This window comes from Ostrinia nubilalis, chromosome 20 (genome assembly GCF_963855985.1).
Source record: "Ostrinia nubilalis chromosome 20, ilOstNubi1.1, whole genome shotgun sequence".
NCBI lineage: Eukaryota > Metazoa > Arthropoda > Insecta > Lepidoptera > Crambidae > Ostrinia > Ostrinia nubilalis.
This window is the reverse complement of record NC_087107.1, coordinates 5824799-5839078: the sequence shown is the minus strand read 5'-3', so window position 1 is coordinate 5839078 and position 14280 is coordinate 5824799. Positions and strand designations below refer to the sequence as shown.

Genomic DNA, 14280 nt, shown 5'->3' with positions numbered 1-14280 from the left:
GAGGAACAGAGAGACGGCAGTATCAGTATACTTACTAACTACTTTTACCTACTACCTATATATAGGTACATATAAAGTTGCCGAATTTTAATGTGCTAAGGAAAAGATGTCCGCGCAAAGAGCCTTGTAAAATCTGTCGCTTTCTCATGCTTTAAACTTACTTAAAGCCACTAGAAAATATAGAGACAACGGCACATCAAACTATAGTTTTTTTTGCAAAATAGCACATAAGTATTGCAACTACTGACGCCTAAGTGTGTAGACTTCATGTGCCTTCTGTACTGTACCTATTGCTAGTGTAGATTCAATTTTGAGAATTTGTCTAAAATACATATATTAGTAAAAAAAATCGAAGCCGTGAATGTTAAATTCCAATATTTTCAATAGACATTACGTATGCGAAACAAAAAAATGCGTTAGGTTACTTCACACAAAATTTAAAAAACCCTGACTAAAGTCTAATCTTTCAGAAAAAAGTCTGGAAAAAGTTTGCGATACGACATTGAGTGATTGAGTAAGTGAGTAAGTGTGTGTCCTATGTTCGTAATGTAGGTACTTACATAAGTGTGTAACGATTTTAACTTCCCATTATGTGGGGTGGTTACATCTATCTAGTATAATTATATTTATTACAGAATAATTATGTTTTATAGCATAAAAACTAATTCTAAGCCAAATGTAATGCTTTATTCACGAAAAGAAAATATCATAAATAGAGGCAGGTATCGGGTTTAATAAAACGTAGATGTAGGTAGTATTCAAGAAAGACTAGTTTATTTTTCAAAAAGTCTTACAGCTAAAAACCACAAGAAAAAACTTAGTTATAAAGCGTTGGTACAATAAGCTTAGTAGGTATACACCGGGAGCATTGTGCATAGAAACAACATCGAAGTCTTTTAGATTTAATACTTAACAAGATCACACTTATTAATATTTAATATTTCGCCAATTCATCACACTCCCAGAAACAATCAGACATACATTTCCAAATAATTATTTCGAATAAATATAGTTTTGTTACTCGTAAGTCGTACGTAACTCAAAGTAACGTACTCAAGCACTGCGCAAAAAGTATGTTGTATTGAGGAGAGAAAAAAATTAAATTCTTTCATGCCCATACCTACAAAATTGAAGTTTATGAAATTTGAAACTTTCAAATTAAATGTAGAGATTAAACCAAATGTGATACTCATACGTACAAGCAAAGTACTTATTTTGTGATTTATCAAACAACACAACTACTCAATACGTTAAAAATGAACACAGTGATTGGTAGATCTGTGCTTAATTCCACAAATAAGTGTTACTTAGATTAAATGCAATTTTCATATCGGACTGAATCTATGATTTTCAAGAAAGTATTTGTTTTATTACTAAAATTTTCATCGGCGGGTCTAAAGGTTAATCTAATTTATTCAACACAAATCATAATAGTTAACATTTTTTTCCTTTTTTGCTAAAGTACGAAATCAAATACTTTCCTCAATCTCATACCTACTTTATGAAATAAAAATTACTTATAAATATAAAGTTCTAAAATCACTGTCATTTTATACGTTTCAAAAACGATTCTCAAAGTTACAACACATTATGAAAGTTTCGAGACATGATCGCGAGAGTGAATTGTTGAAAATTTGACAATGCGTGAAAAACTAAAACTTTGTTTTCAAATATTTTTCAAAAACTGGGAAGAGAATCTTCAAATGGAAAATTATTTAATAATTCCACTGATTGTGTCACCATCCTAATCACGTTTTGAAACAAATCTTTAACAATTTTGAACTTTGAGTTCGTAAAATGGCACGAATTGTCTAAAGTCAATCTAATGTTTTTAAACGTAACATACTTTTAATGCGTCTTCTATCTTTGAACCAAATTAGAACTTTCGTACAAAAAAACTATAACTAAAGATACTTATTTTACTTTAATAATAAGAGAGTATTATAATCCTTCGAATAAGTCTTCGTACCATGATTTTAACCTCTATTTAATGGCAGTGAATGAAAATATTTAAGTTAAAAAATAATGTAATACTATGTTTTTGAATGTTAAACCTCGATACTTTATTATGAGTGTTACTGAATTCAATTTTAAATAATATAAGGATACTAACAATATTATTTAAAAATTGACCAAATATACGTCAAATACACGGCTAACCATTCATTAATCACATCAAACAATTAAATGGTACGAAGATACGTAACTTAACTAAGCAGCCTCTTACAATACAACCTCATAATGCTTACTTATAAACAACACGTAACCCTACAATAGCCACAACTTTTTCATTTAAGACACTGCATTTAATTATTGCTGGATAGGGTTACCTAATCAAATGTTTTCTACGCCTACAAGGGCCGTGTTTATAAACGACATTACTCCGGGACATTCTAAAAGGCTTACACGGTGCGATTACAACAATAAATACTTCATTTAACGCTCAAAGTTAATTATCTGCCTTCTCTGTCTTTGAGACAGCAGCACAACCATATTAATAAGAAATCTACGGTCAAATTGAGGTATTTTTCAAGAACAGGCGATGACAGAAACTTAACTTTAAGATCGTAATCCAGCAGTCAGACAGTCGAGATCTTTGTCACTGTTGTCATATGTACTTTGGTTCCCGTTTACACTGGGAACTGACATATCACTAGGACTTACAATAGCACTACATACGAGCCGAAATACTGGCAGAGATAAGTCAAAACTGAGCAATGGACATGACAGTTCTCAAAAAAAGTGCCGCCATGGAACGCAACTGAGTCCAAACCAGGCACCTTAAAGGAATGTCGCAAATCATAAAAAGACAACATAGATTATTACAATACAGATGTGACCGAAACTCACATGAGAAAAAAGGGAAATAATTTACAGATCTTTTTCTGTCTTCAGTTTGACGTCATACGGTGCGGACTTGTTGGTGCGGACTTGCAGCAGTAGTCGCTGCGGTAGTCCGTACACTCGGACGTACTCGGCGTAGCGGCGCCTGTTTTCTGGGTTTTTCATGATGCTGGTGACGAACTCGGAGGTTTGTTGTTGGAGTTCGATGATTCTTTGTTGGATGAGGCGGTTCTTGTGGACGAGAGCGACTGTTTTCCAGGCTAGGTCGTAGATAACCTGGTTTTGGGTGGCGGGGTCGACAGGTGGTGCGGGGTCGGCGCCTTGGTTAGAGTCATCGCTATCAGGGGGTGTTAGAGGCAGGTTGTGGCGACGGCGGTGGCTGCGCCTTTGCTCGCGCAGACGGTTCAGATCCGCCCCTGTTGACAAAAGAAAGAGTCTTTTAGACACTTGTACTATATTGGTGGGTTATCTAAGATAGTATCATTATTAAAGTAACTTTAAATTCGCATCTGCTTATTTCTTAGTTTGTAGAACAAGTGTTGCGCCGAAATAATTTCAGTGTTGAATAAAAATTACCTACATGTAATGAAATTGTAAACATCAAAATTAGACATTTACGGTAAAGTACCGCAATAATTATTGCTGTTATTGATGTATAGGTAGGTACATAAGTAGATATGTAGTACCAAATACCTCACAAATTTTTGTATAGTTACAAGTACCTATACAATTGTTTTTGTAATAATTGAAATATGACTTAAAGCAGTATTAGCAATATTTACTGCTTTAAGGTTAAAGGTGCAATATTAATAATTTAAATAGTTACTTATCCGTATTTTAAAAGTCATTTACAAGCTAAAAGCAATATTAATAAATAAGGATATTTTTTTTGTAACTGCCGAAATGGCATTTAAGTCTAAAGACATCCGAAGTATTTACTTTCAGTAAAATCCTTGCTTATTTTCTGTAGTTAAATAAAAAAGGGTTAAATTGCCAATAGATACAGTACTAGTAAGTAGTAGATAAAGTGATAAAATTGTTTATTATTTCTGTTGATAACTTTTTATTTTTAAGATTGTGTAAAAAAATAAATGGTATTATTATTGTTCATTATAAAAATCTGATTTTCCTGTTCACCAGTTGTGATAACGAGGTGAATAAACTCAGCAATATGTGACTATGTACTGCATTACAGGACACGTCATTGTTTGTTCAGACAGACAGTAAATAAAATTTTAATTACATACTATTCAGACAAAAATTCATAAAAAATCTTTCATTACATTAACTTTTCTAGACCAGCATTATTAAAATTATTAATCAACATAGAGTTCCAGATACATCATTCGCTTTGCAGTGAAACGAGTCAAAAGTTTTGCTCTTACTCAAAATAGACCCCTGCATGATGCAATATTCCCCCCTTCTCACCCCCACTCATCGCTCAGCAGACAACTATCCACTCACACCACTCTCGATTCACCCTTTTCATCACTCCCGTTGCAGATCGGAGCTCATAACTCAATATTCTATTATAACTGGCTGGTTCGTTCCAAACTAGTTTTAAAAATGGAACTGTCATTTCGCGAATGTTTTTTAATCTTCATTGTTAATGAATTTGTTTCTAAACTGCCAGCTATAAAACAATGAAAACTAAATAGATATGCCAAAACAAACAACAATAAAATTACGTCAGAATAAGGTCGAGTTTCGTGTAATTCTGTATTGTAATTGTGCATTATCGCCCGCCCAAACCCGCCAACTATGTAAATACAAGTACGTTAAGGCCACGTGATCACTCCAAACGGCACATAAATGCAACAATAAACGTATTGTTACGCGTACTGAGTACTCAATATGCCTATAAGCGTTTGTATTACGTATTTTACGGCGGTGTAACAGAAATAATCACGATATTGGCATCAAAAAGCCATTTAACTGGCATACAATAAAAATACATCGTTAAAAACTTTAAAAGTAAATCGTTCCAATTTCAAAGTTTGGATCTGTGTTCTTTTGTTCCATTTATCCAGTTTTCGACAGTCGGTTGCGATGCATTGTTCGCTACGGCTACGAACTACGGCGCGTGACGGTTGCTGCTACGTAGAGTGTCATGGCCACGTGACTTCCTGACATGCAGGGCTTTTTGCACTAGTTTTTAGGAAAACGTAAGTGAAAGATTGCTTCGGCTACGAAAAAGCATTTTTATAACGTTATTAATTAATTCTTCTGAACTAGTTGGCTAATGCAATTCTTCAATCGCCAATTATCTACGATTAAAAAATAAGTAGGTAATACTTAATTCAGCTAAGCCGTATTTAATAATAGCTGCTAAAAACATCGTTGTTTTAAACCAATAAAAGATAATACTATCGTTTAAAGACGCCTAGCCTGTACTTGGAAACTTTCCCAAATGTAGATCACCTAGAAATTGTCTAACGTCACGGCATACCTTGATCGCTTACCTTCTAGCTATCTCTTTAAAATTTTGGCAAATGCTTTCGCTGACAGTGTTATGACGTCACATAATAGGTGTAAATGCGACTATAAAAGTAAGAGCCAGACAACAAACAACGCGTGTACCAGCCACGTGCCCTGAAATGCACCCATAATCAGAAAATATGAATTTAAAAACAAAATGTTTCTTTCATAAAACGAATCTGTATTATCATAAATGATTAAAGATAGAATTCGAAGGCATAAAAGGCCGATTATGATATCGATCGATAGCAATCCACTCGATTTGGTTTGTACCGGTACCACAGCCGGTACTAAAAATTATCAGTTAAATCTTACGTATGTTATGGCCACGTGCGTCTGTCGAATTGATAAAAATTTAGGTGACGGAACACAAACATTTAAACAACATGTCGGTTTTCTACAGTTTTTATCTTTAAGCTACTGAAACTCGAAGGTAGAGTCTCAATTTTTCTATTTTCAGTAGAAAATTTCAACTAATAATTTACTATTTAGCTGTAAGCCTATTTCTATCTTTGTCACACATTCCGAGGTGTTTCGATGTCCGAGAGCGACAAATAATGTCCGAAATATAAAAATCATATGCACGACGTGATGTAATTAGTACTTAAAGCTCAAAATAAACCTATGCAGGGGCTGAAAGCTTCACCCCATCCTTCATCAATGGCATTGAATCAATACACGCACACATACGCCGTTTCCACACAACCTGCCCCCGAACATGCTCTATAGTCCGCGCTAATTTAAACCGGCAATTTTAGTAACAAATAAAACCAAATATCATAACTTAACTTTAATTTAAAAGTGATAAGTAACTATTTGAGACAGTTAACTCACTGATTGAGCTTTTATCATACTAACTTTTTTCCGTGTCTTCGGACTAAAAACTCTACTAAGCTTTTCCCGAAGTCTCAAACTATGACTTAACCTTTAATTTAAAAACCGTTTTGGTCGTTTAAGTGTCAAAGAGTAACAAAAATCCATTCAAATTCCATCCATTTTCACATAAAGAAACGAATATTTGTTATGTTGAAGCAAGTACTCAAACAGGAAGGACTATATTTTCATAAATTGTCAGAATCTGTTGGCGCGAAAGATACCCGGACAGACAGAAACCCGCTCGTGGCCCATACACGTGACCGGGCGATGCAACGTGCAATGCAAAGCTTTCTACGAAATACGAGGAGGATATTCCCTTTGTGTTTATACAGTACGTGTGCACATCAGCCTACACATTTTTGTAGCAAGATCATCCTTATCACAAGTACATAAGGTCCCATGGTGTTAAACTTGATGCTTTGTTACAAATATGATACATGATTCCGTTGAGGCGATTCCGTTTTGTTATTCTGAAAGTTTTGTTACCGCGTCGCTCTCGCTTTGATAACATTTTTATTGATATACAGAATAACTTAGTAGACTAGTTAGTACGTACTGAAAGCTCGTGGCAAGGCAACGTGATAATAAAATAAAAATAGATCGGTTTGTTTGTGATTTCGTAACGAGTTACAGATTAACATAATCAATCATGGACAGAGACATATTGACGGATGTTTGTTAATTTTTCAGCAAACATTTATTATGTTATTAGTAGCAAAATTTTGTTTATCTTTGACGTAAAATACTATCTTAATTCAATGAATGGTAGTTAGTAGTTAGTAGGTCTAGTTTTATCAATGTGATGATGATTACTTTCATAATAATTTTATTTATTATGGTTTGTTTGTATTGTTAAGTTGACAACACAGTATATGTAATAAAATTACTCATTGTTTTACATCCTTTAAGTTATTTTTAATGATCATAAGTTATCAATTACTGTCAAATCTGAATCATTGTTAATACATAATTAAGATTAAAATACTTTGTAAGTATGTTAAAGATGAAAGGGATGTCCATATTATGGACCAACCCTTTCATTATATTACACTCATGTGACTATACGTATGTGATAGACAGGGGGAAGAGAGCCAAATTGGAAATATCTAGGCAACTGCATAACTGTAGATTAAAAATCAATACGTGACTGAAGCATGTCAATTTTACTTATTGTTATGTGCACAACTCATACCAAATTGATTGTTTCAATTTGATAACATCAAGGATTAATGCCTAGACATTTCAGGACATAATTATTTCGTAGTTACTCATAAGTCACGTGTAAACCTAAATCTACGTATGATTCGGTGTCTCAATTATCGTGTGCAGGACCCAGGTGCAATTTAAGCTTTATGATAAGTTTATTAAGGACTTATCTGGCTTGCGTAATTTTGCTCGGCTGTAACACAAACGCATTATTGTGCTGGGAAAATGGATAGGTAATAGTAACGGTTTTCCTCTAGCAGAGACCACGTGAGATGCTATGACGTAAAGTTGCGGGTGAACGAACTCGGAGCGCGATGCGAAAATTCGAATCAGCCGGGGCGAGACGGCGTTCAGTAGTTGTTTTTTGTTTTAAATCGACAGTGTTTTATTTACTACTGATGGAAAATGAAAGGATTTTACACATCCACAGCGACAACAAAGGTTTCTCATAAACAATAAATTGTTTTTAAACGTACTTTACTGTTGTTTTCATTATTTTTTATCATTACTTAAGTGTTTTTATGTGTGGGCGTTTCTTATCGAATGATACCATAGCGTCTTGTCTACGACGCACTTTCGTACCTCCCAAGCGATTGTTGTAAACATTTGTAATCTCAGCAAATTCTCACAGTTACAGACAAATCTGTGAGGTGGGAAATGAGTGCATTCTAAATTGCGACAGCAAAATGTCTTTGTTAGTTATATTTTTAGAAATCTGCACACGATAATGATGCTATTTCTTTACGTTGTGATAATCCAAATGGACCATAGAAGTGAAAAAGCTTCTAAAGCTTGGCTCTACATACAGCTCAGAGGTAAAATACGTCTTTCTTTCTCATTTTTATCGATATGTGCACCTACAATTCCTATTTTTTTCAACCTATTGGTTTTTATTATGGAAAAAGATCTATGAAGCATATTACTAATTCCAGATTGTTGTTATCATCAACCAAACTATCCTACTAATATTATAAATGCGAAAGTTTGGATGTCTGGATGTCTGAATATTTGTCACTCTTTTACGCAAAAACCACTGAACGGATTTTGACGAAACTTTACAGTATTATTGTTTATAACCCATAATAACATATAGGCTATTATTTATGACGATTTGTGACAAAATAAATTTCACGCGGGTGAAACCGCGGGCAAAAGCTAGTGTTACATAAATCATAATCAACGTCTAACTCCAAAACAACTCTACTTCCCGACAATTTTCCCTCCATAACTGCTATTGACCTATTTAGAGGCCGATGGCGACCACTAGCTTTAGATTCAGCAGATGGTAATGGGGGACTGTCACGACTGCATTAGTCATAGCAGTGTCAAGTTAAGGTAGGTAGAAACATATTTGCGTCTGCTTTGAGGAAGGAAATTTGCGATGAGTTTTTAGCGAAAGCGGATAATTAATATTAAATTTTAATTAGCGTAAATTTATAATGTAATTAACCTACATTGTTTAACATTAAATAAAAAAAAATACTTATATTTTTATAACTGGATGTTTGCCGTTCCCAAATTGTATTAACCCAAAACATAAAAAATAACAACATCTAAAAATACTTCAAATGTTTTTTAAAGCTTTTTTTATGCCTTTGAATAGTTTCCATAAATGTAACTTATTAAAACTTTAGACAAAACAAAGTTGACGCACTACGAATAAGTTTTGTTTTGATTTTGATAAAACTGGCTAATTTATTTATAGTGATGTTGTATTTTTATTAATTTTCATATCAAAATAGTTCTGAAATTACACGATAAGTGGGTCATGAATTCATGATAGTACGTCAGAGTTATAAATATCCTATACCTAAACGGAAAATTAAGCTGAGCTTTATAATGCAAATACTAAAAAAATCCGAAATTTCCCAAATCAAAACAAAAGAGAAATAAAGTACTAATCATCAGAAAAACACAAAAACAAAGGAACGAAGCTCTGCGCATGTAACCTAATAATCAAAGATAAAATCAGAACTTGAAAATCTGAAAAGAGCATGAAATTCCACACAATAAATTACCATAAATATCGCTGCACTGTTACTAATTCGTCGGCGTCCATTTGTCGTAGGTCAGTGTTCAGTGCTCTCCATCACAAATCACGGATTATTACTAGAGAAAGATAAATGAATCATAAATACCTCTTTTTATCTTTCTGGTTCTTTTTTCACACATCTTAACGGCACACAGTTTGGCGATTATCAAGCACTGGTAAGCAAAGAAGACGAACGCGAGGTGCGTGCGTCTTGGTTGAGTTCCGAACGTGGAGTGGTTTGTTTGAAAATCGAATGTGCAGACAGGCCGTACGGCGCGGCGGGGTCTTGCCTCGATGCTGGGAAGCGAGACGGAAGCTGGTATTGCTGATACTATTTTCATTTTTCCCCTATCTTGGTTTTATTTTCATTTGATACACTGCAATTTTCCTAGTTCTGATTCAGAAAGCTCATTCTTATAGGAATCCTTTCGCCCAAGGTTGTGAATAACTAACAAAGGTAAGCGATGACCTTCAGAATTTCATAAAACTTAAGCAAGTAATGTGGGTGGGAATCACTATAATAATTACTTATTTCATAGTTTTAATATGTTCCCCTTAAAAAAGACTTCAACGAACTAGTAGACGAGATCTATGAAATCATAATAGATATTTAAACCTACTTAATAACCAACTTGCATTTTAAGAAAAGAAAATCCCTATAAGAAAAGAAAAAGGCAATAAAACTTCCTGAAAACTAAATTTTCCCCATTTCCAGGCAGAATTTTCCCATTTCCGCGCGGCAACTCCACCGCGCGGGCGAGTTCGGCTCACCGCGCATGGGCCAACACGTGCTGTCGCGGGCATTCGGGCCGCTATCTGTCGCACGTGGAGTCGGGAATCAGTTAATGGAGTCGTTAATGTAATCGCTTTTCACCGCCCCTCTAAAGTCATAACAGACTTACGCCCGTATTCACAAACATAACTATGAGGTCTCACAGTGCGCGTGGACGCACAGGTCGACACAAGAACGCTAACACTTGCTATTGAAATACTTGATCTTTCAGTGCAACCCCTTGTTGAAGCATCTATGTCAAAATATTTGTTTCACAGGGGTGATTATGACAAAATGAATGAATTATTCCGTGGCGTTGACTGGCGGTCCCGTTTGGTCTCTGGCTCAGCTGATGAATCTTGCGAAGAATTGTATAAAATTATTAACGCATCTATACAACAACACGTCCCCATGAGAGCCACTCGTGGTAATTGTAGGTTCCCGATTTGGTACAGTCCGGCATTAATTAAAATTATAAAAGAAAAAAATAAGGCACATAAAAAATGGAAAAAATTTGGCAACCTACTGGACTACAGGGAGTTCGCATTTTTGCGTCAGAGACAACATCGCGTACAAGAATTATGTTTCACTAATTTTACAAAGTCCTCCGAAGAGGCTATTAGATTCCAACCTAAAGCATTCTGGAGTTATATTAAATCTTTGCGCGGAGGATCAAACTATCCAAAACAAATGACATATAAGGATCAAAAGATTTCGGATGGCAAGGCTATATGTGATGCTTTTAACAGCTTCTTTGAAAGTGTTTTTGGCAAGCCTTTAAGTAGATCTATCGAACCAGACGTAGCTGGCAACTCCATTGATGCTATATCAAGGATTCACATATCTTCTGATGCCGTCCAAAAAAGACTACAGTCATTGGATACATCAAAGGGACCGGGATGTGATGGTGTTCCCCCTTTATTTTGGCGCAACTGTGCTAAAACCTTATCGTTCCCCTTGGCTATTTTATTTAATAGGTGTCTTAACGAAGGAATTATGCCATGTATATGGAAAAAGGCTCATATAGTTCCTATTCACAAAAAAGCCTCTAGAACTAATATCGAGAACTATAGAGGTATTTCCATCTTAAACACTGTTAGTAAAGTTTTTGAGAAGATGGTCTTCGATATTATATATCCAGTCATTAGCAAGGGACTGCCTGTCAATCAGCACGGATTTCTAAGACAGCGGTCAACGGTCACAAACTTAGCATGCTTCTCCAATTATGTTCTTTCAAATATGGATGGAGGTGGGCAGATTGACGTGGTCTACACGGACTTCGAAAAGGCTTTCGACCGTGTGGACCACGTCATTCTCTTGAAGAAGCTACAGGATCTGGGAATACATGGCGATCTCCTTAGGTGGGTCAAGTCGTATTTGAATAATCGGTCGCAGGCTGTAGTGATGGGAGGTTACAGGTCAGATTTTGTGGGTGTACCCACTGGCATTCCCCAGGGTTCGCACCTGGGACCATTGTTTTACAACGTATACGTATATGATATTACAAATTGTTTCACATACACAAAACACCTAATGTATGCCGATGACAAAAAATTTTTTTATAAAATACAAAATGATCGTGACTGTATTTTAATGCAACATGACTTGGACTCTTTATTCAACTATTATACGGAAAACAATATAACTGTCAATATAAATAAATGTGAATGTATTACTTTTACACGTAGGCGCAATCCAACAGTGTTCTCATATAATTTTAATGGCGTACCAATACGTAGATCAACGGTGGTAAGAGACTTGGGTGTTTATCTAGATGCAAAAATGCTAATGTCTGATCACATAGACAGGACTGCTAATAAAGCCTTCCAAAGCCTGGGCTTTGTCATGAGATCATGTAAGGCATTCTCCAGCGAGCATACCTTCAAAACTGTTTATTATGCTTACGTCCGCAGCGTTCTGGAGTACGCTAGTGCAATATGGTCTCCACAGTATGCTATACACAGGGATCGCTTGGAACGGATTCAAAAACTTTTTATTAAACACCTTAATTACCGTCTTCGTAAACCCACATTACCGACTTATAGTGACAACTGTAAACAGTATGGTTTACTGACCCTTGAGGATAGACGCAAATTGACTGATGCTTGCCTGTTGTACGACATAGTCATAGTACGCGGTGGGGTGGACTGCCCTGAGCTTGTGGAAGGAGTATCGTACTGCGTTCCGGCCCCCCGATCGCGCCGCCAACCACGTCCTCTTTTCAATGTACCGCACTGCAAGACGAGATACGCGAGCAATGCACCGCTATCACGTTTGCCGCGAGTGTATAACCAGTACTTCAGCGAGATTGACCTATTTACCTATAGCAAGGTAAAATTTAGGTTACAAGCCATTAAAGTGCTAAAAGATGCCTGATCAGTGGGTGGGCCAAACACACACACACACACACACACACACACACACACACACACACACACACACACACACACACACACACACACACACACACACACACACACACACACACACACACACGAACACACAAGGAGCATAATTGTGTATATGTTTTGTGTTTCATTTAATGTTTTAGTGTCAGCATAATTTATTTTATTATTTTTAATTTATAGTTATGTGGTTATGTGGTTATCTAAACGATTCGACATTTCCAACTCAATATGATATTCTGTGGAAATCTGTAATTAGCTGTAAGTTTTATTCAATACTAATGTATAATATTACCATAATGTATCGCCGTTGATTTCCCAAATAAATAAAATAAAAAAATAAAAAAAACACCGTATCGCCTTTCGCGAGCTGTCATCGCCTTTCGCGAGCTGTCATCTTCTTTCGCGAGCTGTTATCGCCTTTTGCGCGCTGTCAAAGGCGAGGCGAGGCGTTTATGTTACGAGCGGATAACGCCCGTATTCACAAACATTACTGTGAGGTCTCACAGTGTGCGTGACCGCATAGGGTCACACACGAACCAATGACAGAGCTCTATTCAACGCTGTGCGTTCGATTTACTGCTTCACTTAAGCAAGCGTTGTTTGTGTGCGGGCGTTATCAACTTGGAAAGGGATCGTCTTTCGCGAGCTGTCATCGCCTTTCGCGCGCTGTCAAACACGAGGCAAGGCGTTTACGTTACGGTGCGGATGAGTGTGCGTTGCAGTATGGAGTTTCATACAAAGAATACTGACCGCCTCGAGTTGATGCGGTTACGATCCCTTTCCGGGTTGATAAATGTGCGACGACCTTTAGTGGTTAATGTGGTTCAGACGCTGTTTGGAATGAATGGGCTGTTAATTGATTTTAGGGCATATAGAACAAGAAATTGTTTAATACAGTCACGTTGTGCGACATACTTGTATTTAACGTACCTACTCGTATAATTTACACATCAGTGCTAAAATTTTGATACGAAATTTGTGTTGTGTGTGAAATAGTATTTTTATAAAATGGAATAAAGTTTTTATTTTTTTAGTAAATGATTTAATTACCTAATGCAATGTCTTAGTGATTACTTAGGGTAAGGTGGAGCACAATGTTACACGGGGTACAATGTTACAATGCATATTTCTCCGTCCCTTTCTATTAGTTGTATGATGTTGGTATACACGTTTGTCAAGCTCATAAGAGCTGCTGAACTGAGCCGCTGAACATCATCCAAATAAAAGGTAAATAGTAATAAGTAAATAGAAAGGGACGGAGAAATATGCATTGTAACATTGTACCCCGTGTACATTGTGCCCCACCTTACCCTATAATTATGTATTTAAAATTTGAGGTAAAGTAATCGTTTTTTGATTATTCGACGTTTCCAAATTTCCATGTAAGTTCCTGACTTACATCTTACCTGACTCACACTAGTTCCTTAGTGTGAGTCAAAAAATAAGCAATTTTAGTGTAACGATAAAGTAATAATTTCAGTATTTTGAAACTCATTCCTTTATTAAATAGTGAGATAGCTCTAGTTCCGAGCCTTCTCGAACCCCTGTAATTCAGTAGCCAAGTCAGGGAGCTTGGAATTTTCCATGCAAAGTTTGTCCAGTAAATAAGCTTGGAATCAGCCTTGGTGAACTCTCACTACGCTGCTACAATACCGCATCCACGT

The 14280-nt window shown here is 36.0% G+C and overlaps 1 protein-coding gene across 1 annotated transcript; it reads right to left on the bottom strand.

Moving 5' to 3' along the window:
* Positions 1–748: 748 nt before the first annotated feature.
* LOC135081867 (uncharacterized) lies at positions 749–9777 on the bottom strand. The gene is made up of 2 exons (XM_063976652.1): positions 9543–9777; positions 749–3260 (listed from the first exon to the last, which is right to left on the bottom strand). The coding sequence occupies exons 1-2, from the start codon at positions 9775–9777 to the stop codon at positions 2872–2874; spliced, it is 624 nt and encodes a 207-aa protein (XP_063832722.1). The 3' UTR covers positions 749–2871.
* Between the last annotated feature and the right edge of the window lie 4503 nt (positions 9778–14280).

Bases quoted from the DNA above. Each gene is read 5' to 3' on its own strand.
- LOC135081867 (XM_063976652.1), bottom strand. From the start codon at position 9,777: ATGAAAATAGTATCAGCAATACCAGCTTCCGTCTCGCTTCCCAGCATC. The intron at 3,261-9,542 runs GTATTTATGATT...TTTTGTCAACAG, and splicing joins AACCAGAAAGATAAAAAGAG to GGGCGGATCTGAACCGTCTG.